We start from the raw sequence: 20455 nt of genomic DNA, 5'->3' as shown, positions 1-20455 counted from the left end.
TTGGACTTGTTTCAGTGACTACTAGCAGATCATGGAGTGTTTATTTGCCTATGTATACCATATCAAGGCAACTAGTAAACACACTAGAGTGTAAGTAAGCACATAACAAAGATTACAAAATGTTACAGTTTTTAACTCTCTGATCATCACTGACCGATACTGTATATAGTGTAATGGCCACATCCCATTATTCTCTTTTATTTTATTCCAAGAAAACAAAAAAAGCAAGTTGAAGAAACTCACTTAGGTCTTGAACCTCTGAGTGATCTTCCCAACGCCATCTCTACACTCCTCGGCCATTCTCTTCACCTTATCACCAACCTGAACCGTCCCTTTCTCAACCTCCTTTGCTGCTCCTTTTGCCTTAACAACGGCTGCCTCGCTCATTTCTCCTGCTCGCTTCCCCAAGTTCTCAGCGTATTCCTTCAACACCATAATCCATGAACGTATCTTCTCCATCACCATTGAGATCACTTCCCGGGATTTTCCACTCACGGATTCTGCCATCTCCTTCAGCTTATCCATAAGGGTTTGGGCTCTCTCCTCGGTTCCTTCAATGGAAGATCGCTCTACGGTGTTTAGCAAAACGCTTTGCTCTGTCTCTACATTCTCTTGAAGGTCTTTGTCAACAATAACTCTTAGTCCGTTTGTTTCCCATCGCTTTCTAGCCTCTTCTAAAGCTCTGGCTTGCTCCCTAGCTCTCTTTCCTTCCTCCTCAGCCCATGATCTGAGAAAATAACATATGAGGATTCAGATGCCACAGTTATGGACAGAATGAAACTCATTGGCTAGCTTCACTGACATTATTAACAAAAACATAGCTGTAATTGTAGAAGAAGTACCTGGCCATGGACAGGGCTTTACGCTCTACTTCCAATTCATATTGCAACTTAGAAATCCGCTGGCTCTCTTCTTCTGCTTCTTTTCGAAGACTGGAAACCTTTTCCTTCTCGAAAGATATCTCTGCCTTGTTGCTCATCAAGTCCTCCAGCTTCTCTTCAGCTTCATGTCTTAACCTTGATAGTACCTCCATTTCTGACTCAACTGCAGCTCGTTCTTTCACCAACACCAGATTCTCTTCCTCTCTCTTCTCCCTCAGCTGCTCCAACTCCAGTTTCACCTGTTCTGCCATTTTCTCAACTGCTTCAATCTTTTCTCGTTCCATGGAAAGCTCTTTCTCGAAGCTGGCATTGACATCCTTTTCGACCTCGGCAACCAGGGCGTTATGTGCAGACACGGCTTTTTCGGCCATTGATTCTGCTTCGATGCGTGCCAGTTCTTCAATCACTATGTCGGAAGCCTCACCATTTGAGAGAGCAATGGCAGCTTGAGCTTTAGTGACGGGTTTATGAGGCTGAAACAACCTTGTACAACCTACAAAACGGGTGTGCACAATACAATAAGGCCATGATGGTGCTAGAAGACATATCTAGAGCTGGAATATGCGCATACCAAATGCAAGGGCAGCGATTCCTTGTTCTCCGGTAGATAAATCTGCGATGATGGCAGGCCATGCATCTGGGTTTATCTTTTCGATATCAATGAAACCCGAAAGGTCATACAGCATCTGCATGGTGGATTGAATTGATGATTATATGCAATATTATGAGAAGTATATAAAACCAAGCTTGATATGCAACCTTTTTATCAGCTACTGGAAGCTGTCGTTTCTCCAAGGCCATTTTCCAGCTTATAAGATCCTGGCGTGAAAGAAGGCTGCATCGACAAGAAACAAGCTTAACTAGTAGAAATAAGCAAGTACATCAATGCAAATGTAATGTGAAAGTACAAAGTACCATACTATTCTAAAAACAGAAATAACAATGATTTTATGTCGTTCTGTTTTACGAGAATACTGAAGACATAGCACTGACATCTTGAAGAAAAATTAAGAGTGCCGTGTCAGTTAAAGATTATCTATCTTTTATTGTCCATGCGATATACACAAATGCAGATTTTTTTTATAACAAGCTGGACGAGTTCCCATTTTGCAGTGACATAAATACCTTTCAGGGGAAAACAAGAATGTGCCTTCAACATCGTTAAGCAAATCGCGGTTAGAAAGCTTGCTTGTGATAAGTCCTGCTTCTGCCAAACCTGAAAAGAGTATACAGAAGTTAGCTTTACAGGTTATCTTCGTTTTGGGAAGAGTTAAAATTCAGAGTCCACTTTCACCTTGAATGGATGAAAAATCAGGGTCTTCAGGAGTAATATCATCGAAAGCAAGCTCCGTAACATTCTCTATATACATAGCAGGATACACTTTTGAGGTCGTGTTCCTGCAGAGAGTTGAAGAACACACACAAACGTATGAAATTCACTTTCCAATACCACAGATGAACAATCTAACCCATCAGATCCACTAACACTATCATTAGATATACCTTGATAATGCGCTGCTGGCAGAAACCAACCACCTGGCATATTCTCTGCGAGTACATAGATCGCTAGGTTTGATGTCAGTTTCAATGACCTGGAAAAAGGAAAAATGATTCATAAGCTGAAAATTTTACAAGTGCCAGAACGAAGCAAACAACATACCGAGAGTCTGTATAACAACAAAATAATATTACCTTCAGAACTTGCAGAGCAGCAAATGCTTGACACTGGACCTGATCTGCAGCTGCAGGGACGAGAATCTTTCCAGGATTCACTTGAAAAGATATTGAAGGTGCAGGAATCCCTGCAGAAGAAAATGCACTTCCACCACTCGGTGTTTCCAGAAGTCCGTTGTCGGTAAGCTCGACTTCACTATCCACGGTAAGTTCATTTTTTGACAAATATGAAGATTCTTCTGACACAGGAGTTTCTGAAGATTCAACTTCTTTCGCTGTATCTATGTCCGAGATTGATGACAGACTTCCCGCAGCCAAGTCCTCAGGTGTTCCGTTTACCTCAGGAAGATCCTCAGTCACAGTCGAGAATGCTGACCCCGCGGCATTTAGTGGCACAGTGTGAGGATCCGAAGTCGAATCTGACTGTGAGGCAACCAAAACGCCAGCAGCTACAGTCTCAGTGGCTGCATAAGCATCGGTGTCAGATAAAGAAGACATGGAATCTTCTTTCTGACTGTCGACTTGATTTTCTAAATCAGACACATTGGTCGGTTCAGTGTCAGGAAGCCTATCAGCTCCTTCTGGATTTTGCGCTCCAGTAATATCACTCTTTTGTGAATCAATTGACTCAGATTCAGAAATTATTTTCTCACTCTCTGGCATGTCAGGATCAGACTGAACATGGAGCTTCAACTCTGCCTCAGGCGTAGTTTCGGAAGTGATATTTTCAGTGGCATCCGATCCATCAGATACGATACCATCAAGTGACGAATCCTCAGTACCCAGTATTTTATCTTCATCACCTTGCTGACCTATATCATTGTTCTCTATACTCTCAACCTCCTCCTTAAGAATGTTTTCCTCACTGTTAGCTACCTTGGCTTCATCACTAGGTGTTTCATCAGATGAAATAAGCACGCTTTCCTGCTGGGAAGTCAATTCCGGTTTGAGTCCTGCGCCCAAAATTAAATTGCCATATACATCAATCAATACAGAAAATTCTGAAAGAGAATGTATGTTTAAACAAAAGAGAAGGAAGGAACTGAACTTACTGGCATGATTACGCTTGTTAAAAGAGGAAACAGCGTAGCTTAGACCAGCAAACAAAACGATCGCAGCAACTCCAGCCCCAACTACACCTGAAAGCAAACTAATTACAGATTATTAGTCCACCAGAAAACAGTTTCAAGCAGAGTACTCAAAATGCTGAATTATAATCTCAACATACAATCAATGTACTGTTAGACAACAACCTCTTAATGATTATGTGTGCACACCTCAGTGTTGAAGTGTAAGGTTAATAATCTACATACATACTCATTGGAGAAGCATTTTTCAATTTTGTAATCAGATACTCACTAACTGAATTAAACAATCAGCGTATGTATACCTTCAATCAAACTCTTCTTCTTAGCTCTGGAAGACTTGTTGCCGTTACCGTTACCAGAATCGGCCCACCCGGCCAAACCATCGGCTGGCGGATTTGACGAATCCGATCCAGTCCACGCCTCCACTTCCGGCTTCTGCGAAACGCAACAGACAACTCCACAGCCAGATTTTCTACCAATACGCGAGGGGCGTAGGAAGACGGCGTTGGATTTACGGCGAACGCCGGAGCTCAAAGCGAGACGGAGCTGGAGGGAGGTAGGAGTCCACGTGGCGGTCGCAGAAGCCATGGTTGGTGGTAAGAGAGGATAAGAAAAATCACGAGGGAATCGGTAAGAAGTAGTAGAAGAAGAGATTGAAATAAAGGCGAATGAGGATTATTATTATTTAGGGTTTTAGAAATTAGAAGAATAAATATGTTTGGTGGTGCTTTGTCTTCGTCACTGAAAAAATAAAATGAGAGAGAGAGAGAGAGCGTTGTCGTTGGAGTGATCGCCCTCACACAAAACACACACACACCAACACCACCTAACCAGCTAATTAAATTAAAATTTAACTTTTTTATCTCTCATGTTTACCGCGTTAGCAAAATTTTTAAATAATGCATGCCATGTCAGCACACACTTAGGCCATGTAAGCAGAGCACACTTTTTGCTTTTAGTTTCAGTATCTCTGATAAGATGTCAAAGGACAAGGCCGATATAATATGGCTCATCGACTATGTAAAGATTACACTTAAAAGTTATTCAAAACAAAGAAGATTACACTCAAGTAGTTGAAAAGTGTTGGAAACAACAGAAGAAGAAGAAGCTGCATCTTCTCTCTTATACCATCAGAGGAGGTAAAACTGAGAATATAGATAATCCCTGATCTTATAATAATCTTCACACAACGGTCCTTCTATCAGAATTTGCTGTGGCCCTGATGCTCCCCCCTGAAGACCAACCCACCGGTTATAATTATTAACTTTACATAAGCCATTGACTGGTTATAAATAATATATTGGCTTTGAATACATTAGCATAAAGTTATTACCTTCTGACCAGTTGGACCGACCTTCCTTAGAGTGACATACTCACCGCATCGTAAAGCTCCTCCACCTGCAAACTCTACCTGAACTCCTTTGCTTGCCAGAAACTGCTTGAAGTCTTGCATTTTCAGATCTCCCACTAGCACGGGTTTGTGAGGAGCTGCTGCACTTGCCATTGGTTGCAGACACCGCTTCTCGCTCTCTGTCTTCCCTACCTCTGAATCCACCCATGCTACTTCTGAATCTCCCAGCTTATATCAATATTTCAAAAATTAAGGTTTCACAATCGGATGAGAGAATCGGATACCATTAGTGGTGTGTAGAGGAAAGTTATAAGGTACCTTCTTGAAGATCACATTGCTCATCAGCTTCTCAGAGAGTTGGACCTGATGTTATACGGAGGAGGAACCATACAGGTTAAGTTTTTATGACAACTCAAAACCCATGTGTTAAGAGGATCTTCCTAGTTTACCTTATAGGCACATAGATCAGAAGTCACATCAATGGTCTCCTCTATTTTCGGAGCGTACACGTGCGGACAGATGCTGTTCAAGCAGTGTTGCTTCAAATGCTCCGTAGCCTCTGCTGTTGCGTGCACCAGAACCTTCACATGATATTTGATTACATCAGCTGAAGTGATTGACTACTATACATAATAAAGACAAGGGAAAAAGGAATCGCTAACGTACAAGTTTCAGAGGAGAAACATGTGCAATCGTTGACTTGATTGAGCGGCCATCCGAACGACCTTCGTAGTCTATTTTAACCAGTGAACAACTAACAGTCACCTGTGCAAAAAAAGAAAAAAAGGATAGAACAAACCAAAATCATTTATCGAGGAAACTTGACAGCAGTAAAATCTCTATCAATGTCTTGCTTTTTAGATGGATAAGGGAGCTCTTATGAAGTTTGTATTGGAGTCTACTTACAATTAGCTCATTGGATATGACTTTCGAAGGTCTAGTATCTAGCATGAGACTAGCAGTTGCCTCATCAAGCCTTCCATCCACATCACCTCCTGCCTGAAATGGGATTTTATGTCATAAATCTATATAGCAACACAAGAGTTTACATAGCTAATTCTGAAACGGTGATATAAAGATTAACATTTTGGATACATTTACACAATCAAAACCACGTACAGCATAGAAATCCTTGCTCGCAAACAATCAAATGTCAAAAAGAAAACAAAGAGCCAATTGTAGAACCAATGCACTGAATTGAAGAACTGTAATCAACCCAAATCAAGAGCCTAAGCAACTTTTGGAAAAAAAGTAAGGGTTTCCTATTTATATCTCAAATCCTCAGTGCCTATCGTCGAGATTTCGTATATATATATGAATAAACAGAAAGTCCTGTTAAAGAACTAGTATGCAAACAACATGATGGGTTAAGAGAAGAGGACTAGTTGGTCGCTGATAAAAAAGAGCTAAACGAAAACCAAACAGAGACCAGATGTTAAGGAAACGTACATGCATTGCTCCTCGGTCCATGTCCTCATCCTTGATCACGTAGTCATCTGGATTAATGACCTCCCCATACTCGTCCCAGTCAGCAGTGTTATCATAGAATGGGAACATTGGGGCAATGCTGCTGGATGGGGGAACAAATCCATCTATCAATATATCTTTATATGCAGGTCCGTGAGACCCAACAACTGCATGTGTGGTCAGAAATATGAAAGGTCAGCTGCACTGCAGACAACTACGTAATGGCAAGATGGCCCATCAAAAAGACAACAGGAAGTCTAACCGAAAAAGAAACACACTGTGGGACTGAAAACTAACACGGAATTTACATAAATATAACATGAGACTTCTAAATATAGATTCTACGTCACTACATAATGACCATAAAATTGCCTCCTAAGGGCAGCTAACCAATTCATATACAAGGAGTACCATATGGACTTTTCAATCAAAGTTGAAGTTTACATGAAAAGGAAGAAGTTATAAATAATCAAGGTTGCTGGAATTTTTTAACAGTTTAAGACAAACATTACCATCGTGAGTAGTCTTGGTATCTATGACCATTGGTTCACTTGAGTTATCATCAGGTCCGTGGGAAGCTTTTGTTTCCTCCTCTTTGACGAGGCTAGCTCGCAAGGCTTCCTCTCTCTTAAGTCTGTTTTGCTCCTCTTCATATGCAATCAACTCTTCCCCGGCCAAAGGAACCCTCTTAGACATGGTGACTTTAACAAATTTGGGAGGTGGGGCTGCCTGAAGCATACGAGCTAAAGTGCCAAACTGCGAATAAAAACACATGACAACAAAAATTAAACAATTAACCATTCCAGTGAACACGGCGATATCTCGCTTGAGAAAAAAAAAAGCAAAATGAAGTACGCTAGTTCAAACTCCTCTTCTGTTCAGTTGAAATGAATGATAGGGTTCATTAAACAGTTTGTGCACCGTGATATCAATTTCAAGAATATGAGGTCTACCAACAACCGCTTTATTTTTTATAATTTTTAATGAGTGTGCAAGACTGAAATCCCAGGAGATTAACCTAAAGGTGCAAGCCAGTCCGATTGGTGGCTATTTATGCTTTAACTTGTGACTAAAAATGTGAGTAACTCAATCTCTGACTATTGTACACACATTGGTGGTGAAATATTCACACTCAATAAGTAGGACAATATCTGGGTAAATTCTCATTCAAGTCAGGTGACACACAAAATAAAAGATTCTAATTTATCATGATTCCACACCCACTTAACTAGCTGGCCAGCACTGGGGAGAAATTACCATCAGCTCTTTACAACAACCCGTACATTGAGTTCTTCAACAAATAACGGGTCTAAAAACTTACCTGGCCTGTTTCAGTAAAGAGGACTAAATTTCTGGGATCATTGGCCCATTCCACAAATATATCTCGAGCAAAACCAGCTTCAAGACTAGCCATGGACGCAAGAACAACCTATATAAGCAGGTTAAGTTACTAAAAATATTAATAAGAACAATATAGTTCTACTATCACCTGAGGAGAAAGAACACAAAATATCTAATCCACCAAAGTTCTATATACGACCAAACATGCGTGAGTTACTTATAAACCAACCTTTGGACCAGGTGGAGCATTATCCAGATCAGTCTTGTTTATCAAGAGAGTGACATGCCTGAAAGTGTTTGAATTACATTTAAAGTCTTCCGTTACTGTATGGGAACGTCGGCACAGATAAGATACTTTTAAAAGAAATTTCTTACCTCAATAGAAAGGCATTATCACGTGAAGTCTCAAAGGACTTTGAAATGGAGTCACTCATCCACTCGAGGAAGCTCTTAACATAGTCAATTGTGCTAGATGACACATATGTGAGAAAGTAAATGGGAAAGCTAAAAGCTCTCTGTGACCAATGCTGCAAGTTCGATCAATATTCAGTATCTACATACAAATAGCTGAAAGGATTAACCGAAAACAAAATACATTTAAAACTGAACCTCCCACCTGTTCAAGTATCAAGAGAAGTTCCAGAACTCGACCCGCAGTATCTACTGGCAATAAAACATTGCCCCCAACTTCCAGATGCTTTGAAATGGTATCTGAATTATAAATGTGGGACATGAGCACTCCTTAGTAACATAGAAGAGATATATAACAGATATTGAGCTAAAAGCCAACCAAGAAATTCTGTGTCCCTGTGATGGCTTTGGGTTTGATTGGTATAAAGAGCATTGTACGCATCGGTAATCAGAACAGCAGGTCGAACAAAAGACTGTAAAACAGTTCCGTTTAAATGCCTGAATAAAGATGTACAGCTCAGTATCAAGATCCTGCTTCTTTACTATTAGTTATGAACAAAAAAAAAATCGAACTCCACAATCAGATGAAAGCTGAACATGCGTACCTTTCTTTCCGATGATTGTAGTCAACAGCATACACAACCTCCTCCCCATCCTTTGTTATCTTCCAGATACTACCTCCCAGCATATGTCCAGCAACATGAGGAGCAATTACAATACCCTCTCCCTTCCCTAATAGGACAAAGATAAAACTTTTGAGGCCTCCTAATAAACTCATTCCGATAAAGACTGCGGATTACTGAAACTGCATTACCAGAAAGATGGAAGTTCTGAGAGTAAGTCAATCTGATGACATTCTGGAAAGCTGAATCAATGTCATCCAGCGTGAACAGATCAAAGTCGGAGACTTGCTGCAAACAGTAAGATCATCGTATTAGCACAACGTTGAAAATGACATAAATAAACAATACTGCAAAAGATTTCACCTTTCTGGATAGATACTGATCGTACATAGTGAGGAGACCTAGTCTGTGAACAGGCTCAGTGGCGTAAACAGGAGCAGAGAGTCCAAGCTGCTTCATGGCATAAGGAAGAGCACCGAGGTGAAGCGTATCTGGATGAGAAAGCAAAACCGCATCTACGGTAGAAGCAACCCTGATTTAAAAAAAAAGAAAAACAGAAGAATCGAAACTGAGATTGAATCTTTCGATTTCAAAAACAAAGAGGGAGTAATAAGGAGAGGAACCTGGAGAGAGGTTCGAGGAGGGAAGGGTCGAAGAGGTCGTTCCAACCACAGTCGAGGAGGAAGTTGAAGCCATCGATGGAGACCAAGTATGCGAGTGGATTCTCGTTGTACACTCCGCACAGTGGAGAAACCTGCACCGAAGTACCCATTCTTCGCCGGAAGTAAACCCACGCCGATGGTAAACCCTAATTTCTCGGATAAACCAAGAGCCACCGTGGTCGTCTGAGAGTGTGGGGTTTGTTCTTTTCAATCCGATTCAAATCGATCTGATGATCGACACAATTTCGGTTCGGTTCGGTTCGGTTAATATTTTGCAGGTCCTGTGATCTGATCTGGTTGAGAAAATTTCAAAAGGCCCAAAATATGAATGGTAAAGCAAGCCCACGATCCATATGTGGCCTGGTCCATGATTTGGAAACAAAACTACTCACTCTCGTAGAGAGAGCTTTAAGCTTCTTTTGTTTCAAAGCTTGCACTAACGTACAAGACTAAGACTTTGTTTGCGGAGTCATCATTTGATTTAACCATCCTTGTTCAATCAATCGAAGAGGTCTGAGTTTTTCTTTTTTTTTTAACAATGTTGGTTTATATATTTTTATATATATGGATAAAATGTCTATACACTAAAAGAAAATTGATTTTTATTTAATTAGATACATTTTGGTAGCTTCACTTCTTTTTCTTAAAAGAGTTTGGTAGCTTCACTTCAAAGGGAGAGAAAACAATCATCTGCGGTTGGACAACAAGGAGGACCGTTAGGACCAAACCCAACTCATCATAATGCCAAACAACTAGGCCTGCGATTTCGGGTATTCGGGTCGGTTCCGGGTAGGATCCGTTCGGTTCCGGGTCAATCGGTTAAATTGATTATGTACCCAAATAGTACTTGGATCATCTCCGGTTCGGTTTCGGACCGGTTCCTAGCGGTTCCGGGTCGGATCGGTTATAAATTTTTTTACCCGTCTTTTGATCCGAACCAACTGGGTATCATTCGGTTTCGGATATATTGTACCCGAAATGCAAATCAAAACCGAATTTTCGGTTATATTGTACCCGAAATGCAAATCAAAACCGAAGTTTCGGTTATATTGTACCCAAAATGGTAATCAAAACCGAAACATACTCATATTATCCGAAACACTGTTTTGAAACACAAAAAACATAACTGAAACAAACACACAAGTGACACAACACAAAGATAGTCTTCTTGAAACATAGAACTGAAACAAACATTGTTTTCTAAAACAGCCGAAAATGAGAATAAAATCAAACGCAACAACAGAAAGATAGTCTTCTTAAACTTCAAACGAGACAGCCACTCCTTAGTCAAGTCTATGCTTGTTCTTGGACGTTGAATTCAGGTTCATTGGCTACAAAATATAATAACATCAGTTTTGAAATTATACTTGAAGAAACCGTAATGAAAGAGTTCAAATCTAGTAAAGTTTACCTCTCATGAGATCATCTTCTAACTCCACAGCTTCAAGAAGTTGTTCTATAGTAGGAATGCCTTTCTCATTCATATGCTTCTCTGATTTCAACCATTGCTGTGTGCAAACCAACACCTCAACCATAAAGTGTGTCAAGCAGCTCATGTATGTGTCTAGGACCCTCCCACTAGTGCTAAACGCACTCTCTGAGGCTACAGAGGATACTTGAACAGCAAGAATATCAGCAGCAACTCGAGACAAGGTTGGGAACTTCAGACTGTTTCTTCTCCACCATGACAGAACATCATACTCGGTTCCAACCATAGTCTTTGTGATCTCGACTTTCTCTTTCAGATACAATTCTAACTCATTAGTAGAATCCTCTGTACCTGCTTCTTGTATAAGCTCCTCGTAGAGGTTATCCATTCTTTCATATCCAATGCCATTACCAAGATCTCTTGACTCAAAAACTGCACCAGCATCTTGATCTTGAGTCTGAGAAGATGATCCTCCTTGCGATTGTGACCCACCTGACCCTCCACCACTTCTATTAGCCACAAGACTGTACTCATCATAAAGCCTCTTCAAGATCTCTAAAATTGATTCAGAAAGCAGAGTATACTCGATGCTCTCTTTACCATACAACTTCTCAAAGCAGAGGTTAGCAAAGTTCATCTTCTTTCTTGGGTCGAAGACAGTTGCAACTATCATGAGCTTGTTCATTTGACAGCTCTTAGACTTACTCTTCTCAGCTTCATCTTCTTCCCAGAACGGATTCCAGTATTTCCTCAACTTCCCCATCATAGACAACGCTTTGTACCTTAACGAATCATCAGGACCTGGTGCACTGCTTATCATACAAACATTCCTAGTGATGGTGACTATCTCATTGTAGATCTTGTGTGAAGTGATGGATTTCGAAGCTGAGAGTATCAAAGTAGAGTTGTAGAAGATCACAAGAAAGTGTACCAACCTCTCAACCTCTTCCCAATCTGTTCTTGATGGTGGTCCAATCCTCTTTTTCCCATCTACGGTCTCCATGAAATAGTCATTGTACGGTTTGTCTTCAGACTCCATCTTCTCAAATGCTAGCCGAAACTTCAAAGCTTGGTCTAACATGAGATATGTCGAGTTCCATCGTGTCTTCACATCAAGTGGCAGACTTCCTCTAGTCATCTTCCCAGCTTCAACCCGAAATTCGAAGGACTTGAGACGATTTGTTGAAGACCTCACATACTGAATAGCATTTCGAATGGCAATAATACTATCATCGATCTCATTTAAGCCTTCTTTGACAATCAGATTCAAGATATGTGTCACACACCTGACGTGCAAGAACTCTCCATTCAAGACCAGAGCATCGTCACCGTGACTCATAAATTCTTCCTTGAACTTCTTCATTGCTGATGTGTTAGCTGTTGCGTTATCCACCGTGATGCAAAAGACTCTTCTTATATCCCATTCAGCTAAACAGTCAATCAGAACCTTAGCAATTGTAGACCCTTTGTGATCATCAACATTCTTGAAGCCTATTATCATCTTCCTAAGCTTCCAACTTGCATCAACAAAATGAGCAGTGATCACCATGTAGCTTGCTGAAGTGTACGGAGCAACCCAAATGTCTGTCGTCAGAGACAATCTTTGTTTGTTCTGTCCAAGAACTCTCTTCATTTCAGCTTTTCTTGATGCATACATGGCCACTATTTCCTTTGTAGATGTCTTCCTACAAACCGGCGTATGCAGCTGAACCTTTAAGCAGAAGCTTCTCCATGCCAAACTTTCAATAAAGGCCAATGGCAACTCGCCTAGTACAATCAACTCATTTGTCGCCTCTTTGAAAACATCTTCAGACACCTTATACAAAGTCAGATTGCCTTCTTCATCAGGAGTTAACTCTGTCTGTTTACCCTTCCCTTTCAATGCTCTTGCAGCCTTCCATGCGAGGAATGCCTTACATCCAAGTACATGCTTCCTGAGGTTGGATGTCCCGGACTTGGTTGGACAAGTCATCTCTTTCCCACAGTAACGACACTTGCATCTGTTGTAGTTGTCTTTCAGTCTGGTGACATGTTTCCAGACAAAAGACCTGGTCTTTTTCCTTGATCCTAAACCAGAACTAGCAATACCATCGTCCTCTCTCTCGTTCATTTTGGCGCCGTTGCTACCCGGTGTTTCTATGTCCTGATCAGAAGAAAAGTCCTCATCCATTGGTTGATTTTCGTTGTCTTGTTGATGAGTGTCAGAAGAAGCCATCTGCAATAAAAAAAAAACCAAACAATATAATGTCAATAATCAATCGAATTCAGACAATGATATGAACAAATAGTAAAGAACCAAACAAACAGTCGAATTCATCAACCAAAACTCAAAACAAACAATCGAATTCATAAACCAAAATTCAATCAATTAGAATAATAGCTAAGAAATGATATATGAACATAGAGAACAATTAAAAATAAATCGATTTTAAGATTAAGAACTAAGAAAATATGCATACCTCTGATTGAATTCTCGATGATGCAGATGGTGGAGATGGAAAACAATCGTCGATTCTCTCTAAGGATTCCAGGTTTGTGGTTGCATCTAACACGGTTTGCCCTTTTTGTAGAGTCATTGTCACGATTCTCGATCTCTAATGGGGGAAACGAATCGAAAAGTTAGGTTTTGGAATTGGGGATGAATGTGAAGAGACGACTCGGGTAAAGCATCGAGACACATGCGTGCTTTACAACGGTCTTAATGAATAAATGATTCGGGTTGCTACCGGGTATCCGAAATCCACCGGATAAAAACCAGAACCGACCCAAAATCCATGGTTTAAAATAATTTTATCCATCGGTTCAATTTACCTATAACCAAACCTATCCGAACCGGTTCAATTTCGGTCGGTTCCGGTTCGGGTAATCGGATTCGGTTAAATGTCGCAGGGCTACAAACAACCATAATTATTGAACATCTCTTTCTTGATGACGAAACCAAAACTTTACATTCAAAAATAATACACATGCCTTTTTATAATAAAATAAATTAATTAATAATTTTGGTGGACAGAAAAACATATTTGATTAGTTAATCAATGTAAGTTAGTGTTTATAAATATAATTATATCATATATCCCCGTTTAACATCTGTAAACAAATTTCAATGATCTTTCGTATGTATTTTTTTTTGTCTGAGATATTATAGAAGTTTCGGTGAACCTAAACCAGAAGACACCTATCAAGGTTGATTTTCGAGTCTAATCCATCGGGTGGTGACCCACTTCATGAGTCCATGACCCATCACCATACTTGGAATTATTTCTAAAGATATATAAGATAAGTATTCTCATCTATAATTTGTTTGTCCCTATCTACACACTTTGATGTCTAGTCTACTGTCTAAACATAACTAAACTCATCTCTCCTGTGGAAGTAAGATTTTTTTTCAACGCAAGTATATAGATATCAGTTTTACATAAACCAGAAAGAAAAAAAATACTAAATATCGAAATAATAGATTTTGGATGGTGACCAACACTTGAATTACATGAAAAGGTATGTAAATGTTGACTTGTAAAAAAAAGGTTAGGAAATGTTGACTAGTGAAAGAACAAAATTAAGAAATGCTGACTTCGAATAAATCTTTAGCTGAGTAGAGTCAGAAAGTCTATTAAAAAAAATCATCCCATAAGAAAATATTCTTTATTGTTTTTCTTTTAAATGAAAATAAAATAAAATAAAATGTGGACTTTATCTTTAAATAGTAACCCAAAAATGTAAAATAATTTATTTTTTGTCAGATGTTTCTCTGTACACACATACATATGAAAAATATGTTCTCTCTCCATGTGATAAAATGTGAATGCATATGAATCTATGTATAATTTTGTATATATGAGATTTACAACAATCCATCTTTCTCCAAGATGAGGAAAGTTTCTTTGTGCCTATCAGAATCATAAGCTCTCTCTTTCTCTTGCCTCTTGCCCACTTGGTCTCTCCTTTCCCTTTCTTCTTCTCCAAATAACTTTCCATATATTTGTGTAAAATCTCTATTACCTTATCTTATAAATATAACAAAAAGGCAGGCATAATTTTCACGACACCGTTTTCTTCGCCCTTTCGCCTTCACTCACCATTGAAGCGTCAAAACAGGTGAAACTATGAAGACTACGCGGCTTCTCGATCTAACGGCGGCGATGGTTCTTCTCGTCTGCGTGGCCCTATCTCCACCGCTTGTTTCCGGCGACCCAGGGCAGCGTGTTAGCATGACACTAGTTCGAGGGGCCGCTGCTCTTGGTGCTTGTATGTCTTCCTCCTTTCTCCGTTTGTCGTCTTTTCTTTTTCTTTAACGTACTTAATCATTTGTCGTCTATAACACATTTATATATATTTTTATTGGTAAATTATCAATAATACTGCTATTGCTCTATTGATATATGGTTTTTACTTTTTAGTCGATGAGTTCACTATACGTTTTAACCGCTTTATTTGTACAATATGACGCAACTCACGCAACATCATCTAAAAGCATAAACCACTCTACTTGCTGCGCTACTACTCACTATTGTTTTGGTCATTAATTTGATTTTCCTAACGTCAGTTTTTATTTTCTTACATTTGGATTTATATGTTTTGCTTTTATACTTTATTTTGTAGTTTGCTTGGACGGTAGCTTACCAGCGTATCACTTGGACAGAGGCTTCGGTGCTGGATCAGACAATTGGCTTTTGCAGTTTGAGGTAATTTAATTATTTACTTTAGTTAATTCAAAAAGATTCAAACACAGAACAGTTTTTTTATTCTTACAATGGTGTGTGATTAATAAATACTACTAGTACTAGGTTAAGATTCGTGCCTTGCGTGGAATGAATGTTATATATATAAATTATTTTATGTAATTTAATAGTTTAAGTAATTTATAATATTTTTAAAAATTAAGTTGTCAATATTTTTCAAATTTTTTATCAAATAAAAATTGTTCAAAGTACTTTCAAAATTAAGATATTTATGTATTTTCTTATATGACATATACTTTAATTTAAAATGATATATATATACACACATATATATATATATATATATATATATATTTATTTATTTTTAATACTTATTAAATGAGACTTTCAATTTATATAATTTTTTAATTATTTGTATCATGTCATAACAAAAATTTTAAACCATAGATCACAAAATTTGAATGTGAAATTTTTAAAGGTTTTAGTAATTTATACTCGTTTTTAAAAATTCAAAATATAACATATAAAGAAAACTTTTAATTTTTATTAAATGGTTACTATGGTTGTTTAATTTATTTTAATAGTTTAAAATTAAACAAATATAATATAAGACACACTTATTTTTATCAAATCTTTATTATTCAAAATCATTAATTGTCATATATAATTTAGTCATATTAGGTAATTCCGTAATTTTATTTATGGAAATAATGAAGCACATTAATAATGTGTTTATGGTTAGTTTAATAAAAAGTTTATTATATATTTAGATGGACCAACCTATTTCTCTAAAGATTCTAAGAATCATTCTAGTGATGATATGTGGCTACAAAAAAATGTTGTTATGTTTTTCAAATAATATATAGGGGATTTAAACAAATAATCAATCTATCTTAGATGCGAAGCGAATAAATTCATCAGCCATCCATTTGGTCGTTGAAATTGTATTTTCTTTTATTGATCATTGCTTGATTTAGTTCATACCTAAAGTGTTGTTGTTGTAACCAACCCCATGAGTAGGCAAATTAATTGAATCCAGCTAGCTAGTATCTGGAATAAACTCAGATGTTTACAGAGTTTTTGTTAGTGTTTGTCAGCTATCGATAAACCATTAACTAATTCTTAAATAAATCGTAATAATTACGATTTAGCCATAACAATCTTCATCATAAATATGGGTTATAGTGCAAACTATCTCGACAGCAAACCCAATCAAAAGATTATAATGTAACCAAATGGCTCTGTATTAGTATACTATAATACGTCGATATATGCTAGTAATTGATTTCTACTACTACATCTACATGCTTGTAAAGAACAGGTAAAGAGAGCAGAGACATATTCATGAACAGAAAATACTATTACGCCGCTGTCTTAGAATTTTAGAGCATCATAGTGTCTTGAGCTAGTTGGATCATGTCTCACGCCTTTCACTTTATGACGCGCATTTATAATATTCTCTACTTCTTTCCATGGTTCTTTTTTTTTCCGAAACAGAATAATGAAAGAGAACCACATTTATTTATTTGTTTTATTAGTATTTATTTCATTCAATCGACAATTCATCTGTCCGCAAGTATTTACTATATTTGTAAAAAAAATCCCAAAATTATTGGATTTTTCATTTTGCACGCATTTTTTCTTCTTTTTGCAAGTATTATATATTAATAAAAAGAAGTGGTGAAAAACTGGTGATAGGGAGGAGGATGGTGCAATGATATAGCATCATGCAAGGATAGATCAAAGACCCATCGAGGCTCGACACGTTTTATGACCAAAACCGCCGTCTTCACCGGAATCTTGAGCAATAACGCCTCTTTAAATCCAGGTCATTTCTTAACTTTTTGTTAGAACGGAGTTCTTTTTAATTTAATTTCTTGATAGCAAAGAGTATATTTTAATATAAATGACAACATTAATCAATTAAATAATTTATTACGTGAACATGTTTGCTTGTTGTTTAGGTCTCTCTTTCACGTGACAGTTCAAATGTTTCTGTTTAAATTCGGCTTTTCTTATAAAATATACACATAGAAACAATAGTTTTGACTTTTTCCTTTTCTATTAATTAAGTTATATGGCTTTGTACAACCTTATTAGCTTTTGTCTTTGTCCCCTTCCTTACGAGCACGAGTCGATCAAAACCTCGTCGACCTAGGTCAAATTACATACTCACCCTACCTTCCTCAGGTTAAATATACTTCTAAGAGGGTAAAACTGTCTACTTCACATATAGACATGTGAAGTCCAGTTCGTTCCTGTCTCGAGTCAAAATTCGCTGTTGCTTTACTGGAACATCATTCACATGCACTAACACATACTGAACACATACTATTATCATTCACTCATATTTTTGTATTAGTAGTATAGATGCACACTTGCTGGACTACACATTGTTTTATAACATAATTTTTATAAAAATCAGATTTCTATAACTGGAACAAAGTCAGGCTGAGGTATTGCGATGGAGCTTCGTTTGCGGGAGATAGACAAGTTGGCAACGGGGTAAGAATAAATAAACAACTCGTTTATCAGTCTAAAGCAAATCTTACTTTATTAACCCGCTTTCAATAACCGGTTACATGTACCAAACAACCTGGTTTATGAGTGTTTATTTACTGATACATTTTAACCAATTGAATGAATGACAGACATCAATGCTTTATTTCAGAGGACAACGTATTTGGAATGCCATCATTCTTGACCTTCTACCCAAAGGTTTAGCCAAAGCTGAAAAGGTAAAAACAAACTGGTTCCGGTTTGGTTTGGTAGACTCAGCATTATTAAATCTATTGGTACTAAACCGGTCAACTGGTGCGCAGGCTCTTCTTACTGGCTGTTCAGCTGGTGGCTTGTCCACATTTTTGCATTGTGACAACTTCACGAGCTATCTGCCAAAAACCGCATACGTTAAGTGTATGAGCGACGCTGGATTCTTTTTAGACGCGTAAGTTTTCTTGATCAAATATATGTTTTGATCTCTTCTATATACGGAACGGATGGTTTACCAACATATATGGCCTATATTGGTTTTAACAGAATCGATGTAGCATCAAACCGGACAATGAGATCGCTCTACACTCAGCTTGTCTCTCTACAGGTATATATTGGAGATCTAACTCTTGCTATCAAGTTTTCAAATATCTCTATTGTTCCCCACAATTTCTGATTTTCTTGCACTTGGAACAAAATTTTCAGGGTGTACAAAAGAACCTCGATCCAAATTGCACACATGCGTTCTATCCCGAACCATCTTTGGTACAATCTCAAATCTTAACTATATGTCTATATATCAACTCTTCTTATGAAGTTAACTATACAAATCTCTAAGTTAATGTTACACAATATTTGAATTTTGCAGTGCTTTTTCCCGCAATATGCATTGCGTTTTATTAAAACGCCAATGTTCATCTTAAACTCAGCCTACGATGTATTCCAGGTTTCTTTCTCTATTCTTAGCTAACCATAACGATTTTATATGTTAACAGTATTAAACTTGTCTAAGCCGGTTTAGTTTTTTTTTGTTGGTTTGATTGCTAAGCCGGTTTATTATTATGTTACACTTGTTAAACAGTTCCATCATGGGTTGGTACCACCTTCTGCTGACCCCACTGGCCGTTGGAACCGCTGCAAGCTTAATGTGACAGCATGTAATCCACACCAGCTCGATGCACTTCAAGGTTCAATTCCAACTGGCTTGTTTAAATAAGATAACCGGTAAAAATAAGAGCTAAACCAAAACCTTTTTTTTGCAGGCTTTAGGACAGACATGTTGGAAGCATTAATGAATTTCTTCAGAAATTCTACTAGAGGAGGAATGTTTATAAACTCGTGTTTTGATCATTGTCAGAGTGCTTTACAGGAAACTTGGCTCTCTCCTACTTCACCCAGGATCCACAACAAGGTATATACTAAACCGAGAAATTTGTTCTTAGTTTTCGATTCCGGTTTACAATAATTTTAAGCCGTGTTCGGTTTTGGTTTCAGACGATTTCTAAAACGGTCGGAGATTGGTATTTCGGGAGAGGAGAAGACGTGAAAGAAATAGATTGCCCATATCCGTGTGATAAAACGTGCCATAATCTCATTCCAGCTTCTACTACAGATTCTTTGGTAAATCTTGACATTTAATTGTTTTTACAATTAATTATAGGCATTACAGTTTTTCTATAGCAATTAATTACTGTAAAGATTCGATTAATCCTAAATTGGATTGTGTAATTATATGTTTTTTCTTCTTTTGTTATACAAGGCTCCCAATGCTCCAGATCATAAATCTCTCGGTACACAATTGTTTCCTTTTTTCCCTGGCGTTTTTTTACTTTATATTTTATGTTTAACATGAACATTCAGCTTCTTTTGTTTTTTAATGATTTGATTATGTAGCAATCAATCTGGAACGAAAAAGACAACTCTTCTCTCTTTTATATATTTTGGTTTATGTCTTTCTGATCAGGTACAGTAAGCCAAGTTCTTCTAAATGATATTATATCGTGATAGTAGACTAGTCAAGATTGCAGTTATTCCAGTTACCAACATCAAAAACTATAAAAAGAAAAAATATCATGTCTTTCGTTATTTCAAATAGAATTCCCACTTTATATTTGAATGCTTTATAATTTTCAAATATAATTCTCACTTTTCAAACATCAAAAACTTTATTCCCGTTACCACAATTCTCACTTTATATTTGAATGTTTTGCTAATTGGTGGTCAAACTGATACAAGGAGAACTTAAGAGATTAGGGGAAGTAAACTAGAAATTTCACCCACATTAACAAGCAGTCATGAGTCTTCTAGACGAACTAAAAGAACACTATACGGTCGAAATTAGATAGTTTTTACC

General features: G+C 37.7%; 4 protein-coding genes across 7 annotated transcripts; 1 reads left to right on the top strand and 3 right to left on the bottom strand.

The window, feature by feature from the left end:
- Positions 1–34: 34 nt before the first annotated feature.
- On the bottom strand, positions 35–4446 carry LOC103874250 (restin homolog). Its single transcript, XM_009152664.3, has 10 exons — positions 3946–4446; positions 3608–3694; positions 2574–3508; positions 2385–2473; positions 2176–2279; positions 2007–2097; positions 1641–1716; positions 1453–1567; positions 843–1374; positions 35–727 (listed from the first exon to the last, which is right to left on the bottom strand). The coding sequence occupies exons 1-10, from the start codon at positions 4229–4231 to the stop codon at positions 244–246; spliced, it is 2799 nt and encodes a 932-aa protein (XP_009150912.1). The 5' UTR covers positions 4232–4446; the 3' UTR covers positions 35–243.
- Positions 4447–4617: 171 nt separating this feature from the next.
- Positions 4618–9738, bottom strand: LOC103874248 (cleavage and polyadenylation specificity factor subunit 2). Its single transcript, XM_009152663.3, has 17 exons — positions 9460–9738; positions 9200–9368; positions 9028–9124; positions 8819–8945; positions 8593–8711; positions 8419–8513; positions 8178–8329; positions 8032–8089; positions 7783–7890; positions 6974–7217; positions 6444–6628; positions 5901–5993; positions 5661–5759; positions 5444–5575; positions 5313–5357; positions 4977–5222; positions 4618–4875 (listed from the first exon to the last, which is right to left on the bottom strand). The coding sequence occupies exons 1-17, from the start codon at positions 9606–9608 to the stop codon at positions 4774–4776; spliced, it is 2220 nt and encodes a 739-aa protein (XP_009150911.1). The 5' UTR covers positions 9609–9738; the 3' UTR covers positions 4618–4773.
- An 821-nt stretch (positions 9739–10559) lies between these two features.
- LOC103874794 (zinc finger BED domain-containing protein RICESLEEPER 2-like) lies at positions 10560–14347 on the bottom strand. The gene is made up of 3 exons (XM_009153233.3): positions 13387–14347; positions 10910–13142; positions 10560–10829 (listed from the first exon to the last, which is right to left on the bottom strand). Exons 1-3 carry the CDS (start codon positions 13501–13503, stop codon positions 10792–10794), a joined length of 2388 nt encoding a protein of 795 aa, XP_009151481.2. The 5' UTR covers positions 13504–14347; the 3' UTR covers positions 10560–10791.
- A 443-nt stretch (positions 14348–14790) lies between these two features.
- Positions 14791–20212, top strand: LOC103874247 (pectin acetylesterase 9). 4 transcript variants are annotated; one of them, XM_018659454.2, is made up of 14 exons: positions 14791–15175; positions 15530–15612; positions 17308–17437; positions 18035–18114; positions 18261–18347; positions 18432–18556; positions 18649–18709; positions 18808–18867; positions 18971–19048; positions 19184–19289; positions 19365–19513; positions 19597–19722; positions 19862–19892; positions 19996–20212. In XM_018659454.2, exons 1-14 carry the CDS (start codon positions 15034–15036, stop codon positions 20091–20093), a joined length of 1356 nt encoding a protein of 451 aa, XP_018514970.1. In that variant the 5' UTR covers positions 14791–15033; the 3' UTR covers positions 20094–20212. The 4 variants fall into 4 exon arrangements, with proteins under 4 accessions (XP_018514970.1, XP_033129521.1, XP_009150909.1 ...); XM_033273630.1 differs by having other exon boundaries at positions 14794–15175; positions 20072–20212; XM_009152661.3 differs by having other exon boundaries at positions 14794–15175; positions 20066–20212.
- Positions 20213–20455: the final 243 nt, after the last annotated feature.

Source organism: Brassica rapa, chromosome A06 (assembly GCF_000309985.2).
Source record: "Brassica rapa cultivar Chiifu-401-42 chromosome A06, CAAS_Brap_v3.01, whole genome shotgun sequence".
Lineage (NCBI taxonomy): Eukaryota > Viridiplantae > Streptophyta > Magnoliopsida > Brassicales > Brassicaceae > Brassica > Brassica rapa.
This window is presented reverse-complemented; position numbering and strand designations above follow the sequence as displayed.

Coding starts and splice junctions, on each gene's coding strand:
- LOC103874250 (XM_009152664.3), bottom strand. CDS start 4,231: ATGGCTTCTGCGACCGCCACGTGGACTCCTACCTCCCTCCAGCTCCGT. Junction 2,280..2,384: donor GCCAGCAGCGCATTATCAAG/GTATATCTAATG, acceptor AACTCTCTGCAG/GAACACGACCTCAAAAGTGT. Junction 1,717..2,006: donor TTCTTGTTTTCCCCTGAAAG/GTATTTATGTCA, acceptor TTGTCGATGCAG/CCTTCTTTCACGCCAGGATC.
- LOC103874248 (XM_009152663.3), bottom strand. CDS start 9,608: ATGGGTACTTCGGTGCAGGTTTCTCCACTGTGCGGAGTGTACAACGAG. Junction 8,330..8,418: donor TTCTCTTGATACTTGAACAG/GTGGGAGGTTCA, acceptor TCGAACTTGCAG/CATTGGTCACAGAGAGCTTT. Junction 5,994..6,443: donor TGGACCGAGGAGCAATGCAT/GTACGTTTCCTT, acceptor ATCCCATTTCAG/GCAGGAGGTGATGTGGATGG.
- LOC103874794 (XM_009153233.3), bottom strand. CDS start 13,503: ATGACTCTACAAAAAGGGCAAACCGTGTTAGATGCAACCACAAACCTG. Junction 13,143..13,386: donor CATCGAGAATTCAATCAGAG/GTATGCATATTT, acceptor TTTTTATTGCAG/ATGGCTTCTTCTGACACTCA. Junction 10,830..10,909: donor AGAAGATGATCTCATGAGAG/GTAAACTTTACT, acceptor TATATTTTGTAG/CCAATGAACCTGAATTCAAC.
- LOC103874247 (XM_018659454.2), top strand. CDS start 15,034: ATGAAGACTACGCGGCTTCTCGATCTAACGGCGGCGATGGTTCTTCTC. Junction 18,348..18,431: donor GTTTAGCCAAAGCTGAAAAG/GTAAAAACAAAC, acceptor ACTGGTGCGCAG/GCTCTTCTTACTGGCTGTTC. Junction 19,049..19,183: donor CAGCCTACGATGTATTCCAG/GTTTCTTTCTCT, acceptor CTTGTTAAACAG/TTCCATCATGGGTTGGTACC.